Genomic DNA, 18064 nt, shown 5'->3' with positions numbered 1-18064 from the left:
ATGCGGTAGCTGCTCCTGTCCTTACTTTTCCAAACACTTCGCTCATCACTGGATGGAAACTGCACTTGGCCTCTTGTCTGGGCCTTAGAAGCCTCTATAATTTTCCAAGTGTTCAAAATAGCTAAGCAGGCCCCCTCCAAGGAATATTGCACCGTCTTCTGCTCTGGCTGCTGGAGACGTGTCCCGAGTCACTTCTGCTTTCTCTGGGGAAAGAGGCACCTCTGCCCTAGGAGTTAACATGCTTCCTCTTGCTCTTGTGATACCTTTCCTGCTTCTGGCCCTTCTACCCCTTCTCCTGTTCTGGTTTCTTTTTTCTCTCCATACAAAAACCTTGTGTGTGTGATTCCTTTTGAGCTGCACAAGGTTAAGGACCTTGTCTGTCTCATTCGCCATAGGGTCCCCAGCACCTAGAACAGTGCCTGACAACAATAGAGATTCTCTCCTTGACCAGACTTGAGTCAGGCTCCTCTGAGCCTCTTCTCGGTTAGGCTTCAGTCTTAGTTCCTTGTCCCCCCGCTCAACTTTCTGGGCCTGCAGAGCCCCAGTTGTAGTGAGAATCCTGCTAGGTCAGTTTAAAGACAGTCCTGTACCCTTGGTATGGATCCAATTCCCCTTCCCCCAGCTATCCCTCATGTGCTTAACCTGCTTTCACCAAGAATCCCCCTACCCTGATGTCTCTCTTAGTAATTTTCGATCCACCAACCCCCTCATTCTGCACATTGGCTATAAACCTCCAGCTATCTTTTCTGTATTTGAGTTCTGTGTGATCTCTCTCCTTTATTGCAGTAGTCTTGAGTAGTCTTCATTATCATTTTAACAAGTGTCAGATAACTTTTCTTTAACACAGACTCATAGTAGATGGGTGCCAGCTTGTCTCTGATAACTTCACTTGCCCCTTTAGAGATCCTGTGCTCAGGTGGCCCTGCTTGAGAAGCCACCTTGTTCATTTACTTGTGAGTAATCTTTACCCTTCTGGGCTGTTTAACTTTTTTGAATGAATTTTTTTGTTTTCTATTAAATCCTAAGAACGATGAAAGAAAGTATAGACCGTTTCTCTCCTGTCCTGTATATTATGTGAGCAGAAGGTTTCTGCTTCTCTTGTTTATAATTGAAAGTATAGAGGTGCCAAGGTATCACTTAGGACACCAGGCAGCATGACATTTTATTAGTTCTGCAGTGGGAAAGGCAGCTGAGTCTTGACCCCTGCAGTTCTTAGTGTGATTCATGCCTGTGGAGTAGCTCAAATTAATCATCTGGAACCTTGCAAGAGTATGATTTGTGTCTGGATTTTCTTCTATTTCTGTACCTTTCTAAATCAAGACTACTATTTCTTTTGAAATATATATATATACTTATTTATGCATATATATATACTTTGTTTCCTAAATTTGCTATAAATATTATGAATACATAAAGTTGTTTCATATTGACTAAATTTAGAGTAAATGTTCACATATTTTCTGCATTACAATTAAATGTCAGACCTCAGAGTTTTCCTTTTTCTTGCCAATATGTGAACTTTTAAAATATTTTCATGAAAATGTATACCCTAAAAATATAAAAGATGATGTTCAACATGCTTTTATACATGTTTAACTTTGTGTATTGTATTTCTAAATGTTCGTACCGGGAAAGTGGAAGAAACTGCTAACTTCTTTTAAATTTGGTTACTTCTCTTGTCTTTACCTTATCGAGAAATGTACATAAGGCTCGGTCTGAAACAGGATTATGTGAATGTTGTATTTAGTCATGAAGCAGACATGCACCTGTGCCGCACTTTGTGCCGGGCGCTGTGCCGGCGCCGGCAGTGATGACAGCCTGTCCCTGCCGGATGTGCGCTCCCCGCCAGTTGGACGGAGGCCACGAGACCACGGGACTGCCAGTGCACAGCGTCAGGGTTATCACCGGTGCTGTCACCAAGCACACATGTCCAGGCCCAAGTGAGGACCTGTCTGAGGTTTGGAAACTCTAAATCCCCTCTCCTGTCTGCTGTCTGTCTTTTGTTTGTTCCCCTTTCTTTTGGGTTCTTTCATTTTTCTGTAGCAGGTCAGGTACTTTTTTCCCCTATTTCATAGGATAATCAGCAGCAAAAGACCATTTGGCCCTATTCTGAATAAACGTACAATAAGAAGTTTTTAAATAGGATCCATAATAAGTAATTGTTAGGTGCAAAGAACTCTGAATGTCTAAAATCTTTGTTGTTGGTAACTTAACACCATTGTGCTTCAGTGTCATCATCCTTAAAATGGACCTGAAGTGGTCTTTGCTCATGACACAGCATTTAGGGACGAAATTAAAAGATGCTCGCTCCTTTGAAGAAAAGCTATGACAAACCTAGACAGCATATTAAAAAGCAGAGACATTATTTTGCCAACAAATTTGTACAGTCATAGCTATGGTTTTTCCGGTAGTCATGTATGAGACCCTGATGTGTGAGAATCGGACCATAACGAAGGCTGAGCACTGAAAAATTGATGCTTTGGAATTGTGGTGCTGGAGAAGAGTCTTGAGAGTTCCTTGGACAACAGGGAGATCAAACCAGTCAATCTTAAAGGAAATCAACCCTGAAGACTCATTGGAAGGACTGATGCTGAAGCTCCAATACTTTGGCCACCTGATGCAAAGAGCCAACTTATTAGAAAAGACCCTGATGCAGGGAAGATTGAGGGCAGGCGGAAAAGGGGGCAACAGAGGATGAGATGGCATCACCAACTCAATGGACAGGAGTTTCAGCAAACTCAGGGAGATAACAAAGGACAAGGAAGCTTAGGGTGCTGCAGTCCATAGGGTTGCAGAGTCGGACACGACTGCGCAACTGAGCAACCACATTGGAGGAAAAGATGAGTGATGCTGACATGCTGATTCTTGTAAGGAAATAGAAGCTTGTCTTAAGCTTCAGCCAGACTTTTACTAACCTGTCTCTCAGCTTTTTACCTTTTCTTGCAGAAAGTTTGATCATTTTAGATTGATAAAATTTTTAGCACTCACCATGCCTTCCTTTTAATGCTTTCATGTCAGGAAAGAAAACTAGCTTTCACCTGCATTAGAAATCAGTCTACACTACATGGTAACATAGTACTACAAAAGGAAGCTTAGTGTTTGTCAGACACTTAAATTATTCACTCAGGCATCTCTGCAGTGCAAGGCAGGTGACCTCTTGTGTCTGGGTATCTGGGACAATTTTGACTCCCATGTTCATGCCTGGTGGGGCTGGCCATCTTTTGAAAGTAGAGAGGAAAGGTGGGGTGGGGGGAAATAAACATTCAAGGAACTTGAAACAAATGAGTTGTCTCAAGTTGAGCAAAGTCATCAGAGCATTAAAAAGTCAGACTAAGGAGGAGGGCTTCTGTGAGAGACAGGGAGTTATCAGAAAATAAGTTTGTGTTTCTGAGTGGGAATGCCAGCAACCCAAAAGAATTGGAACATCAAAAGACAATATAAAAGTAAGAAAAAAACCCATTAATTTTGAAGTAAAATATGAAGTACTAGCGACAAAATCCCATGGATGGAGGAGCCTGGAAGGCTGCAGTCCTTGGGGTCGCTGAGGGTCGGACACAACTGAGCAACTTCACTTTCACTTTTCACATTCATGCATTGGAGAAGGAAATGGCAACCCACTCCAGTGTTCTTGCCTGGAGAATCCCAGGGACGGGGGAGCCTGGTAGGCTGCCGTCTGTGGGGTCACACAGAGTTGGACGCAACTGAAGTGACTTAACAGCAAGTGACAAAATTAACAATTTTGCCAATTTTTAAATTAGTGATTATAAAGGTGTTTTCCTAGGAAAATGGTTGTGTGCCCCGAGAGATGGAAATTAGATTTTTATAAGTTCACTGTTAGCAAATAAATAGTGCTGTTCTGAAGCCACATTCTGCTTATTCTTGTCACTTGAGGAATGCTGGGGTGATAACCAGTATTGGGATGGTAGTGAATATTTTCTTAGCATTTCGTGTGTGCCAAGTTCTAGATATCCCATTGTCTTTTCACCAACCTCTAAGGAGCCTGTGTTGTTACCTGGAGGAAACTGAGAAGGGTGAGGCCAGTTAGCTTCTCTGATGCCGTTGAAAGATGCACACCCAGGTCAGTTGGATTCCATGCCCGTGTTTTAGCCATCACCGTGTGGCAGGTGCGACAGAAGGAAGGCATCAGGCCAGAGAGAACAGCAGCCTTCTGCTCCCCTCAGTCCTGGAGCGTGACCCGCGTCTGCTGTGCATTGTTAACCGTTGTCAGAGGCCAAGGCCGCCGTGTTCTGTCAGTGCAAGTGCACTTTTTAGCTCCTGTTATGAGAGAGCTTATGAAACATTTTCTATGGAATATACTTAATAACATTGATTTTCAAAGAAAGCAATACAAGTAATGAATTGCTCTAGAGAAAGTTTTAGATATTTTAAGCTCACCTTCACTCAGTAAATTCATCTTTCCCCACCAAGGAACAGATTTATAAAAAGTAATTTCAACTTCAGTGTAGGGAAGTTTGGGAATCGAATTCTGTTGACTTCAAAAGGAAGAACCACTTACACACAAAAATACCTCAGAAGAGGTGGGCAAAAGTGAGATGGTTTGAGAGTTTAGCCACATCTCTCTTTTTTTAAGTAACTCCATTTTTTAAAAAAATTAAATCAATAGTGTTTTAACTTGTGAATAACAAAATGGAATGAGTCCCATTGTTCAACTGGAATACCATTTCTCTTGAATTATCTTGTGGCCAAAGCCTGAGGAGCATGGGTTTCCAGAGAACCAAAGGATTTTATGAGCCCTTGTTTTAAACGTGCTGCCCTGTTAGCCTGTACTTTGAACAGCTTTTCATATTATAGTTGGATTTGTATAAATCCAGCCACATTCCTAAGTCTGACTTGTGTGCATTTATGACTAAAGTCTGTGTTTCAGAAATCGGTGGCAGATAATGACCACAAACTTTTTAAAATTGTTTAAGCGCTGTTTGGAGCCTGATTATTTAAAACAAGTGCATGACATCTTCAGGTTCACCTGACTATGCAGACATACTAAAGGAAATTTATGCTATGTGTTGTCTTTAGTGGACATTTCAGTGCCTTTTTTACAGGCAGGGGAAAGTGGGGTCATAGTAAATACCACTGCAATGGCTGTAAGACCTTTTCAGTCAGAAACGGTAAGATGGTTACTTTGAGAAGTAAAGGTTTCACATCAGGAAATGTTTTATTGTCAGGGGAACATTTAAGGAATCTGACATTTCCCTGAACTAAGACTTTGTGTTTACAAATGTCACAGTCCAGAAAATTGTTTCATCATTCTTATAATAAACAAATGTAGCCTTCTGACTGCAAATTTTGCATTGCAAACTAATTTTTTAACTTTGTCTTATAAGGAATAATAGTCTTTGGGTTTCTTTTCGTTTTAAAGTGTTGTTTTACATAAACTGAGATGCATTTGTCTTTGAATGGATCACCTGCTTTGGGGGTCGGCAATTTGTCACTGGAAAAAGGAGAATGTTTGACTCAGATTTGGAACTTGATTATTTATGACAATTAACTGTAAGGACTTTAGTTTGTGGGAATGTAGCAGGTGATATAATAATCTACTTGAATAGTCTAATTGAAACAACAAAAATGTTGTAAAAAGTTAATAAATCATCTACTAAATATATTGCTAATTGGCACAAAAGAAGAGAAATCATAGAGACCAAAGACAAAATGAAAGCAGGAATCCTGGGATGTGAGCTGGTTTGTCTTAGAATGTTTCTGCTGGGGTTTGAGCCTGAGCTTCCCTTTGGTGGTGGTGTATGGATTACTGAGAAATAGACCTGCCAACGGTAGAGAGGGAAGTTGGGGAGAGGCAGGGTATGTAGTAAGGAAACCTGCCTGTCTCTGTCTTGGAGGCAGGATTTGGATTCTCCTAAAACAGAAGGACTGACATTCACATGTGTTCACATTGACTTGATTCTCTCTATGGGGTCCAAAAATCTCCATGCCCAGAATTTAAAGTGCTCCCAGGTTGGTTGCCTCCCAAGAAGCAAACAGAAGCCAGATACAAATCTTATCTGAAATAATGTCATTTCAACCCAGGCCTCCAAGAATTCTCACAGATAGCATATCAAGGGAAATCAGTTCACAATCAGAAATCACAGACTAGATGAAAGAAGTTCACCACCATGAGAAGTAGAGCCAGCAGATTCACACCAGAGTGGAATTATCAGATTCCTAATGATGTTGAACTGAAAGGTGTTGAAACTGAAACTGCAATATTTTGGCCACCTGATATGAAGAACTGACTCATGGAAAAGACCCTGATGCTATGAAAGATTGAAGGCAGGAGGAGAAGGCAACAACAGAGGATAAAAGGGTTGGATGGCATCACCGACTCAATGGACATGAGTCTGGGTAAACTCCAGGAGTTGGTTTTGAACAAGGAGGCCTCGCATGCTGCAGTCCATGGGGTCGCAAAGAGTTGGACATGACTGAGCAACTGAACTAAACTGAACTGAATATAAAATAATTGTGTAAATGCACTTTTAAAAACAGTGATGCTGCTTTTAAAAAAATAATTGAGAAGCTTGGAAACATAAGCAAGAAACAAAATATTATAAATAATGACCAAACATTTGGAAGAGGACTAAATAGAACTTCTAAAATTAGAAGTATAATTAATGTTAAAAGTTAGGTTATTAGGTTAAAGAAGAGATGAGACATAGCTGAAGAGAGAATTTGTGAAAGTGAATATAAAAAGAAATTACATAGAATGCAACCCACAAAGAGATGGAAAGCATTTGAGTGGTTAGGAGACATGGAGAAGAACATATTGGGACCATCCAATTTTCAGAAGACAACTGGCCAGATTTGTTAAAATGAAAATGATGTAGCTGTCTTAATATTGGAGTAGACTTTAAAGTAACATACATTACTTGAGATAAAACTTCATAATCATAAAAAGTTCAATACAGTTTTATTTAGATATAATAATTCTAATTGTGTATGTGTCTAACAGTGTACTTTCAAAATACAGAAAGTAAAAATTAACAGAAATACAACTAATGACAGACAAATCTACAATCAGAAGCATTTTAACAGACCTTTTAACTGATAGAAAAAATGGCCCCTTAAGCCAATAAATATTTAGATTCAAACAAAAGATTTATAAATTACTTAATAGATAGGTAAGGTGGTCTGGTACTCCCATCTCTTTAAGTATTTCCCACAGTTTATTGTGATCCACACAGTCTTGAGCACAGTCTTTAGATCCACTAAGGCTTTAGCATAGTCAATGAAGCGGAAGTAGAATTCCCTTGCTTTTCCCGTAATCCAGTGAATGATGGCAATTTGATCTCTTCCTCTGCCTTTTCTAAATCCAGCTTTTGTACATCTGGAAGTTCTCAGTTCATGTACTGCTGAAGCCTAGCTTGAAAGATTTTGAGTGTAACCTTGCTAACATGTGGAATGAGCATAATCATACAATAGTTTGAACAATCTTTGGCATTGCCTTTCTTTGGGATTGGAAAGAAAACTGATCTTTTCCAGTCCTGTGGCTACTGCTGAGTTTTCCAAATTTACTAACATATTCAGTGGAGCACTTACAGCATCATCTTTTAGGATTTTAAATAGCTCAGCTGGAATTCCACCACCTCTGCTAGCTTTGTTGCTTAGTAGTGCTTCCTAAGGCCCACTTGACTTCACATCGCAGGATGTCCGGCTCTATGTGAGTGACACACTGTCATGGTTATCCAGGTCATTAAGACCTTTTTTGTACAGTTCTGTGTGTTCTTGCCACCTCTTCTTAATATCTTCTGCTTCTGTTAGATCCTTACCATTTCTGTCCTTTATCATGCCCATCCTTGCATGAAATGTTCCCTTGATATCTCCAGGTTCCTGAAGAGATCTCTGATCTTTCCCGTTCTGTTGTTTTCCTCTATTTATTTGCATTGTTTATTAAAGAAGGCCTTCTTTTTCCTTCTTGCTGTTTTCTAGAACTCTGCATTCCTTTGGGCATATCTTTCCCTTTTTCCCTTACCTTTCACTTCTCTTCTTCCCTCAGCTATTTGTGAAGCTTCCTCAGGCAACCACTTTTCAGTCTTGCGTTTCTTTTTCTTTGGGTGGTTTTGGTCACCACCTCCTGTTCAGTGTTACAGACTTCCATCCATAGTTCTTCAGGTACTCTGTCTACCAGATCTAATCTGTTGAATATCAGTCATTTCCACTGTATAGTCATAAGGGATTTGATTTAGGTTGTTCTTGAATGACCCAGTGGTTTCCCCTACTTTCTTCAATTTAGTGTAAATTTTGCAATAAGGAGCTCATGATCTGAGCCATAGTCAGCTCCCGGTCTTGTTTTTACTGACTGTATAGAACTTCTCCATCTTTGGCTGCAAAGAGCATAATCAGTCTGATTTTGGTATTGACCACCTGGTGATGTCCATATGTAGAGCCATCTCTTGGGTTGTTGGAAAAGTGTGTTTGGTCTGACCAAGTGCATTCTCTTGACAAGACTCTGTTAGCTTTTGCCCTGCTTCATTTTGTAAACAGCAACTTAGCATATCACAGCAAAAATCTGAAAAATACACGTTCTTTTCAGTCATATAAACATTTTAAAGTCACTTAAGAAAAATTAGGCCACAAATTTTTGTCAACAATTTTAAAAAGATTGAAATCATACAGAGTGTGTTCTTTGTATACAGTAGGATTTAACCAGAAGTCAACAATGATAACCAGAGGATAAATAATCTTACAAAGACACTGTCAGATCAGACACCAAGAATAGAAAGAAATCAGTCTCAAAAAATCCATGTTGTATGGTTTCATTATATTAGAAATGTAAAAATTAGGCAATTAGACTAATGTATTCATGGCTGTATGTAAAGGCAAAAAGTGAACAAAGACAAATAAGAAAGTGATTACCATAAAAGAATAATAATTACCTTCAAGCAGTAGAGGGCTTGCTCAGGCCATCATAGTACAAGAAGTTCTTTCTTGTTTTGTCATCAAAAATATATCCATTGTACTTAAGTGCTTATTCTTCCAGATGAACTTTAAACAGTATTGTCAAATCCCCTAAAAAGCATTTGGAATTGTGTTAAGTTTATAGATTTCTTCTGGAATTATTTGCATCTTTGAAATATTAAGTCTTCCCATCAAGGAATATGGTATATGTTTCCAGTTACTAGGTTTTGTTTTATTGTTTTTTAAGATTCTTCAGAAAAATTTTAGAGTTTTTCTCATAGAGTCCACATTTCTTGTTAAGTACATTCCTAAGTATTTCATTAATTTTGCTTCTAATGTAAATGAGGTCCCCCGCTGCCCCCACTGTTTTCCAACAGGTATTACTGATATGTGGGAAAGCTAACTTTTTTTTTAACTGCCTATCTTATTATTTTTAATTCCCATAGTTTATTTTAAAATAATAATTGTTGTGGGGTGAGTATTACTACTTACTTTATAATAACTTTCTCATTTGCTTACTGTTTCTCAATAGTTGAGAATGTGAGGCTCAGCAAAGGATAAAGAGTTTGTTCAAGGTCATGCGGCTAAATACTGGCTGGAGCTGGGGTTTTAATCCTGTTATGTGTAACTGAAAAACTACCATGGGATTATATTTTCCCTGATTAATTTAATTCAACAACAAATTATATAAAGATGTTGTGTTATGGAGATGAATTAGATAATGAATGTAAAATCGCCAGGAATGTAAATGAACTATCCAAATTAATGTAGCAGTTGCACTGTGAAATTAAAGGTAGGAGATTCATTGGAGAATAGTTGAGGTCTGGCTTGCCTTTGAGCAGTTTAGAAGTCATAGAGCTTTCTTGTTTATAAAATTTTTGAGATGTCCTCTGAATATTTATGTCTGATATGTTATGAACCAGATGTCTTCCCAGTGGATTTTTTTTATATTAAAGTGGCATTTAGTAAGCCATTTAAATGATGATGATGGTGGATGCATTTAAGGTTTCTTTGCAGTGATGACCTTTCAGCAGACTAGTTCTTACAACAGAAGGATTGGGAAGTGTTCCCCCTTGCGTTCAACACCAGTTTTATTTTGTACCTTTGAAGGTGCCATTCTATTTGGGTCCTGAATATCTAACAGTGAATAAAAAAAAAAAGACAAATTATAAACAAGCATATTAGGTACAGTTGACCCTTGAACCACGTGGAAGTTATAGTCAGCCCCCTGGATACATGATCCCTCTGCATCCATGAATTCAGCCAACCACAGATCCTGTGTTAAGTACTGCAGTATTTACCGTTGGAAAAAACCCTCCTTTAAATGAACCCATGCAGTTCGAGCCAGTGTTGCTCAAGGGTCAGCTGTGTATATCTTGAGAGAAGTGCTGTGAAGAAATGATTTGTGAGTGGGTCTGGCAGGCAAAGCAGCGTTCAATAGGCCCTGAGGTGAAGCATGTCGTAAGGAGCCTGCCAAAGGCCAGTGTTGCCGGAGGACCAGGTGAGGCACAAGTTCGAGCATCTGAGGTTGGCTCAGTGGCAAGGTGTCTAACATGCAGGACCAGGGAGACCATAAGAAGGAATTTGGATTTTATTCAGAGAGCCATGGGGAGATTTCTAAGAAGGGTACCAACTGGGACCAGTGTAAGATATTAAGACATTGTGGTGGGAAGACCAGGCAGAAAGCTGATGCTGCAGACCAGGATTTCCCAGCTATGCACGCTTGACATTCAGGGATGGCTGACTCTTTGTCCAGGCCACTATTCTGTATCTTGAAACAACATCTCTGGCCTCTACCCACTAGATAGAGGCAGAGAGTAGCAGCCGTCCTGTCACTTTCCAAGTTGAAACCACTGCAGGTCTGCAGACACTTCCAGGAGTCCCTTGGGGGGATGCAGTATTCCTCAGTTGTGAGCTCGTAACCAGAGGGAAGGAAAACTTGGGGTGGAGTGATGGCAGTGGGGGTAGAAAGACGTGCTTAGATTTGAGACCCACTTAGAAGAGGATGTTCTGGATTACAGGGATTCAGACAGATTCCTTGGACAGAGAATCTGCCACTCATCTTCATTGCCAGGCTTTTTTGGAAAAGCTTCCTTTGAGGTTTTTGGAAACCTTAAAATTCACCCACAGAAATCCTCGCCCTGTCTCGTGCCTTAGATCTTCCAAACATTGTGTCTGCTTTGTGTTCTGTAGACAGAAAAGATCTGTCCCCTCCCTACACACAAACCACACCACTTCAGACCCCAGAGAGGTGACGGAGGTGCTTGGTCTCTCACCAGGAATCCTGAAGTGGGTGAAGCTGATCGACAACTTCGAAGGAGAGTATGACTACGTGACCAACGAGGGCACGGTTTTCACGTTCAAGACAAATCGCCATTCTCCTAACTACCGCCTGATCAACATTGACTTCACGGACCCCGAGGAGTCCAGGTGGAAGGTGCTGGTTCCTGAGCACGAGAAAGACGTCTTAGGTAAGAGTACGTGCTGCTTGAAGGTTGCGCTTTTGTTTCTGGTAAGAATGTCAAGACATCGGTGTATCTCTCATTCTCTGGTAACCGGTTACAAGGTAAAGAACCTTCAACTTATGATCCTGAAAAGTCTTAATGGAGCAGCCAAGTGTTTTATAATTAGCACAATATTGTGTGGGATCTTCATAAAAATTGTGAAGGTATGAATCCAGACCTTCAAAGGCGGAGCTTTTTTATTAAGTATCGGCTGTCTTTGTGTAGCTATTATCTGATAATAAGTGCTAATGTTTAAATTTTTTTAAACTACTTGGATTCAGAATCCTTAGTTTTTAGCTTTGGAATAACTTTGGCTGTTCATTTTATATCTATTGTAGATCTTAGGCTGGATTTATAGTCTTCTTACCAGAAGAGAAGAGAGATTATTGTCAGATTTAATTGAGATCCATTGCTCTTGCTGCTGTGTGCACTGTGCTACAATAACGTCTTAAGAGCATCACTTCTGAGTCCATCATGTTTCACAACCCCTTTAAATTCCCGTTTATTCATTTTCTCAGTGATTTTCCAAAGATGATATACTGCTTTATAAGTTACTTATTGCCTGAAAGCTGGATTTGACTTCAAATGAAACTCACTAATTTTGCTACAGTTTTTGACACAAAAGGAGAGTCAAATACCTCAAGCTAAGGAAGAGTTTGCTTGTGGAGGTGAACTTCTGATGGGTTGAATAGGAATAAAATCTAGGGCCATTCCAAGTGAAGGTATAAGGTGTATAATCAGGAAAATAATTCTTTGTGAAAACAGCAGAGTAGCCCTGTGTCCGACGAAGCCGTCCTGACATGGGTTTTTCAGTGACTCGAAGCACATATATTGGAGTCAGATCCAGGTGCTCATCCTGGAAAAGTAAGGACCCTTCCTCCCTGGCTCAAGGCAGCATGCTCTGTGCCTGCATATAGCTCCACCTGGCCTGGCTTGTAGAGCAGGAGGGGGCACACAATTACAGCTGAGTCTCAGGAAGTGCTTCACTCATGCGCTCCCCTGTGCCCCTGGACGCCTGGCTCACCCATCCACCCGCTTCTGCATGGAGGCCTCTTACACCTCGGGCAGTCCTATCAGACGGGACCCAAGACAGCCCTGTCCATGCCCTTACCTGCTCAGCCCCTATCTGCAGCCCAGGACCGCAGCTCATCCCAGGCTCTTCTCTGTCCATACCTGCTTCTCAGCTTGGATTAGGCATCAGTGCTCTATCTCTCTCAGCTGAGTTCTCCTGGTGGGGAGGGGACTTAACAACAGGACAGGGGCTCTTTCCAAGGAAGCCTGTTCATCTGTCTCCTCAAAACCTTCTGTTCACTCTCTAAACCTCATATGTTGGATGAAGGACCCAAGAATCTTAGAACAGGTTTCCTGCCCTCTCCGTTAACATCTTCATGTGAGGAAACCGGTTTGCAGCAACTTTGGCTTCTGTGCAAACTGAGACAGAATATCCCCTCCAGAGGTGATAAGATCCAGCTCTTGGTGCGCACTTCTTAATTGCCACCGGAGGGCCCCTCAGGCCTTGGTGGGTCCAAAGGAGACAGTGGCACAAGTCTTCATGAAGAGTGCCCTGGGTGCTTTTCAGGTGAAGGTCAGGTTGGAACAGTGATTCTCTTGTATGGAACCATCAGAAATGCAAATATTTCCCAACACGTGTGAATTTTCTGCTTTTTAAAGCCCACCCACCCACCCCCCAAAGCAGTTTTAACTATACCTTAAGGTGACAATCCTGTCTTACCTGCAGATCTAATGAAATGCAAATCAATGCTCTGAGATTTGTGGGAGCGGTGATGTATTTTTATAACCTTCCCTCTGAAAGGTTATAAGTTCTTTACACTGGAAAGGGGAAACCTTCAATATTCACTAGAACTCGTCAATTCAAAGAGAAGCACAGATAAATTTGCAATATATCATTAGCACAGAATGCCCTACTGAGAATAAAAACTAGAGTTGAATCATAAAGTACAGCTGTTAAGTCAGAGCTTTTATTAACGACAGTCTACAAATCACCTTGTCCTTTTCTTATTCCCTTTGTCTGTTTTAGAATCCTGATGTACTCGTAGTTAACACAGATTGATTATTTTTTTGACAGAAATAATTTACTTCCTCCCCCCTCCCCTTTCTTTGAAACATTAAAGCCACATGAAATACATTGCTTGATTGAAGTACGTTAAAAAAATCATACTGGCGGATGAGCAAATGACTTTTAGGTGTAATAGTTGTTTTTTATATCCTGACTTGAGAAGTTTGCAGTAGGAACCTAAAGAACCTGACGAGACTGGGGCCCCTGGTGGCCCTCAGAGCTCTCTCTGGCCATGTCTTGTTGAGCAATGATAATGTCATACGTGTGAGCTGCTAGTTTCCTGGGTTATAAACATAAGCAGCAGTAAAAGCCCCTTGCCCTGCTCCATACCATGAAAATCAGGAAAGGCTCATCTTTTCCACATTCCTGAGCTGCTCCCTACAGCCCTGTGCTGGCTTGCATTTGCCACAGCCTGTCTCTCTGGATGGCCTGTCCTTGTCGCTGGCCGATCTTGTCCAGAGCACGGTGGCTTGTGCTCAGGCCTGCCCCCTCCACTTCCTCCTCTGCTCCTCTGCTCGCTTACCTCCGCTCTCCAGCTCCATCGCCGACAACACAACACTGAAGCTGCAGCCTGGGCACCGGAAGGGAGGGGCGGAATTCCTGTCTCTGCCTCACTCTCAGATTCCCCCTCCTCACCGCGGCCTGGTGACTCTTCCTGGAGATGCCCTTCGTTTCTTGGCTACCCTTCTCCAGACTTTAGCCCCAGCTCCATGTGGGGCTCTGCTTGGCTTCTTGGGGTTCTGGGCTCTTCTCCACCCTCCACGTACTCCGTGGTTTTCCGGTCAGCCGTGGGGTGTGTACACCCACCACTGCCGTCACCCTTTGTGTATGTCACCCTTTGGTCCAACAGTAGCTCCGCAGTAATGACCGAGTCAGAACTAAAGTTCCCCCACCCAGCTCACCAGACCCCCATCAGACCTCCCACCACCAACCCCACTCACCCCCAAAAGGGACAACGGTTTTCTTCTTGAAAATGGGCTTCTCACTCATTTTCTTTCCCATTCTTCCTCCCTTCCTGCTTCACTCCTGGTTCATTCGCCCTTCCTGGTTCATTCATATTCCTTTTCTCTCTTCTTATCCCCAGCTCTGGCCTTCGTTCCTTGAGTTGTGTTTTCCCACCTTCACGCCTGACAGGCAGCTGCCCTGTCCCCAACACCACCCGGGCACCCCCACCTTCACTGTCCCCCAGATGTAATTCAGCACTTGCTCAAGGGCTCCCACTTGTTTTGAATCTCAGCCACTCACTCACCTTTGTTTACATGTTACTACTTATATTTTTACGTGATTGTGTCTCAAGGGCAGAAGTGACCTCATCTCCTTGCTGGTCTGTCCAGCCCTTGCAGGGCACCAAGCACATGTCAAGCAAGGGTTTGGTACATTCTTATTGAATAAACAATCTTGGCAGATGAGGAGCATGACTCAGGTTTTGTTGTTTTCCATCTGTACCTCCTGTAACATGATACTGGACACAAAATAGGGCAGCAGGGTCATTTGTATTGCACACGTTATTGAGATCATCAAAGGCTCCTGGTCCCAGGTGGAGAATGTGTCATCACCTCTGGACCTGACATTGGCAATGATTTATTAGAGGGATATGCCGAAAACGCAACGAATGATTAAAGCCAATGATAAAATCACTCGGCCAGTCTCAGCGCTGCAGAGCACAGTGTAGAGCCCCAGAACTGTCGTTCGGTGAAATGAGTGTGTTTTTGGCTAATTTTCAAAGCCACATTAGGTTTTACGTGTCCTTATCTTTTCAGAGTGGGTGGCTTGTGTCAGGTCCAACTTCTTGGTGCTGTGCTACCTGCACGACGTAAAGAACACCCTGCAGCTTCACGACCTGGCCACTGGTGCTCTCCTCAAGACCTTCCCGCTGGAGGTCGGCAGCATCGTGGGCTACAGCGGTCAGAAGAAGGACACCGAGATCTTCTATCAGTTTACTTCCTTTTTATCTCCAGGTGAGAGTCTTTTCACCAACACGGTCCAGTTTAAAAATCACACTCCCGTTTGGGTTTCTTTTGATAAACTGAAATATGATGCCATGTTATATTGAAAATCACATGGGCTGTGTTACAGCCAGAATTACTTAATATAAACGGGTAAAACGGACGCTCAGAACAAAGGGAAATGTGAACACCTAAAACTGCACTCTCATTAATCTTATATCCTGAGTCTCTCTTCTGGGGACAGGACCAGCTGTTGTTTTAGGTTGATTTGAAAAATCGGTATGAACAAGTAAAACCGTAGATTCAGCCTTTAGTCTATATATATCAAAACACACAGCACAGATAACTAAAAGTGTTAAAAAAAAAAAAATCTGTAGTCACATCTGACATTTAAAAGCTGTTTTAAAACTGAGACTACATTCCGCTTTTGTTAAGCTGGATTAAATTAAAATTCTAAAAGTATAATCTTACATCATATGGGGTGGGGGGGACTTGTTACTTGGTTCTAGTAGAAAAGGAAGAAAACATTTGCAATTTTGTGGCATCAGTTAATTTTCCCCAAAGTAAACATAACTCTTTGTATACTTTTTTTTTTTTTAGGTTTTTTCACACTCACTTTGCTTATTTGGGTTTTTTCCTGTTTCTGCACTTGGCTGCATTCAGCATTTCTGTTATAGCCAAAGCTCGAACACCCTGATTTGTCCCAGGAGCCTGGCCAGTTGGCAGTTTGCAGTTGACTGGGCAGACCTTATCCTGAAAGCAATCTGGCTGAAGAAATGTCTGCACGTTCCTTATTTGTTTTTCAAGCTCCTTCATCGTCCTTTTTGTCCTAGCCGGTTTTGTTGCGGTCGTTTGATTCTTGGCAAATAAAGCAGATGTAGGGGAGAGCCGAGCAGGAGTAGAAATGACTTTGTCGCTCTCCCAGGGTTTGGCAGATGACAGTGATGGCTGATCCACTTCTTTGTGTGTGCCTCGGAGTCGCAGAACAGGCAGTCTTCAAGGAATCTTAACCGTCACGGCAGGTTGCCGTCAGGGTTATTAAATCAAAAGAATAATGTTCTGTACATAAGTCTCATGGTCCATCTGGGACACCTAGGAATCTTTACTGACCCACGCACCTTTCAGAGGATCTCACAAAGATGCGGAAACCAGGGCCAGGAGCCCTGCTCTGACAGGTCAGGAGCCTCACGTCAGGGTGTGCTGCTCCTCACCGCTCCTCCCCAGAGCCTGGAGGACAGTGGCAGCCAGTGGACAGGAACCAAGGAAAATTGCTTTCCTCCTCTCAGCCCAGTGCTGCGGGGTCTGCACTGCTCTCCTCAACTTACACTGGTTCTAGAAATTGAACTTTGGAAAACCTCATAGCCTTTAAACAGTTTTAATGGATAAAGAGCAACAAGAACAGAGCAAGGCTGACTCACCTGCTCTTCATAAAAGCCAGAGTCTCCAGAGGCCTGTAAACCACCTTCAGTGACCCCATGTGGCCATTTATTTCAGGGACAAGTTCATCATTACCCGAAGATGAAAGAGCTCATTGTCCTAGCATAAAATGATGGGTTCTGTGCCAAGCAGTGAAATATTATCTGTGACTCTGGCCGTGAAGTCTGGAAAGAGAAGTGTGTTCCTGATTCTGTACCAGCAGGAAGCTCCTGAGCTAGCTTTATTTGTCACTGCAATGCTTTCTTCTTCTCCTTCGTCTTTTCCTAATTTGTTTTGCCTCCAGCCTTGTCTTTTCTCTCCTTAATGTAATCTGATACCTAAAATCAGAGAACAGGGCTTCCAGGCTCAGACCTTTCGAAGCAAATGTAAAAATAAATAATTAAACTAGATTCCCTGAAAGCAGGAAATGGTCAGTGTGTACATATGTACACGTCCATGTACATGCATGTCTGCTTTTCAAAGGCTGTCTTGCACTGGTCTCCGAAAGTTGAGTGTCCACTGCCGCAGTAAACAACAGACACTAAATTATAAATAAAGCTCCAGGGCCAAAAGTACCTGCTGCGCCCACTGCTGTGGACACCTGATACACCTGGTAGGTGTACACCTGCTGACTTTGCTTCCCATGGAAATACATGGTGAAGGCATGTCTTGAGCAAAGCCATTTGGAAGAAAACAGGCCCACGGAATTCTTACAGCCTAATGATGTTTTGTGTCCTTGTCTCCATTGGTTTGCTAAGTATAAGAATCGGGTATCAGATTGGAGAAAACAACCTAGAGTCATGAATCAGAGAGGATTGGTTAGGTGATCTCTAGGGAATAATTTCAGAGTTTAAGGGCAAAAGAGAACCGAATTCGGAAGTTCCTTAAGACCCAAGGAGATGTCTTGGACTTGAGGAGATGGGTCTCCTAATGAAAACAGTGCTTTAACAAGGCTATTCTAGCAAAAGGAAAGAGGGAGGGGCAGTCAGTTCAGATATTCCTGCTATAATGGGAAATAAATGTAAGGAGGTGAAAGAGATGGGAGTTAAAAGGAAGGGGCAATTCTAGGAGAGTTGTGACTGCACTTGGAGGAAAACAGGCAACCAAGGCAGTTTGGAGCACAATGCACTTATTCCCTGCGGCTCAAACCATTTAGTGGTTGAGCCGAGTGATGCTGTATTCATGGGACCTGAGAGGGTTGTCTAAGGTTCATTCCA

At 42.1% G+C, this 18064-nt stretch overlaps 1 protein-coding gene across 2 annotated transcripts in view; it reads left to right on the top strand.

Annotated features, from left to right (window-relative positions):
- The window catches only part of LOC102404328 (prolyl endopeptidase), a 133526-nt gene that overhangs the window by 59277 nt on the left and 56185 nt on the right, over nucleotides 1–18064 (top strand). For both annotated transcript variants that reach the window (XM_006061937.4, XM_025294657.3), the window contains exons 8-9: nucleotides 11184–11375; nucleotides 15246–15443. In XM_006061937.4, coding sequence (XP_006061999.3) covers nucleotides 11184–11375; nucleotides 15246–15443 — 390 coding nt within the window. The remainder of the gene's footprint in view (nucleotides 1–11183; nucleotides 11376–15245; nucleotides 15444–18064) is intronic.

This window comes from Bubalus bubalis, chromosome 10 (assembly GCF_019923935.1).
Source record: "Bubalus bubalis isolate 160015118507 breed Murrah chromosome 10, NDDB_SH_1, whole genome shotgun sequence".
NCBI lineage: Eukaryota > Metazoa > Chordata > Mammalia > Artiodactyla > Bovidae > Bubalus > Bubalus bubalis.
The sequence above is the reverse complement of the archived record's forward strand: the minus strand, read 5'-3'. Positions and strand labels throughout refer to the sequence as shown.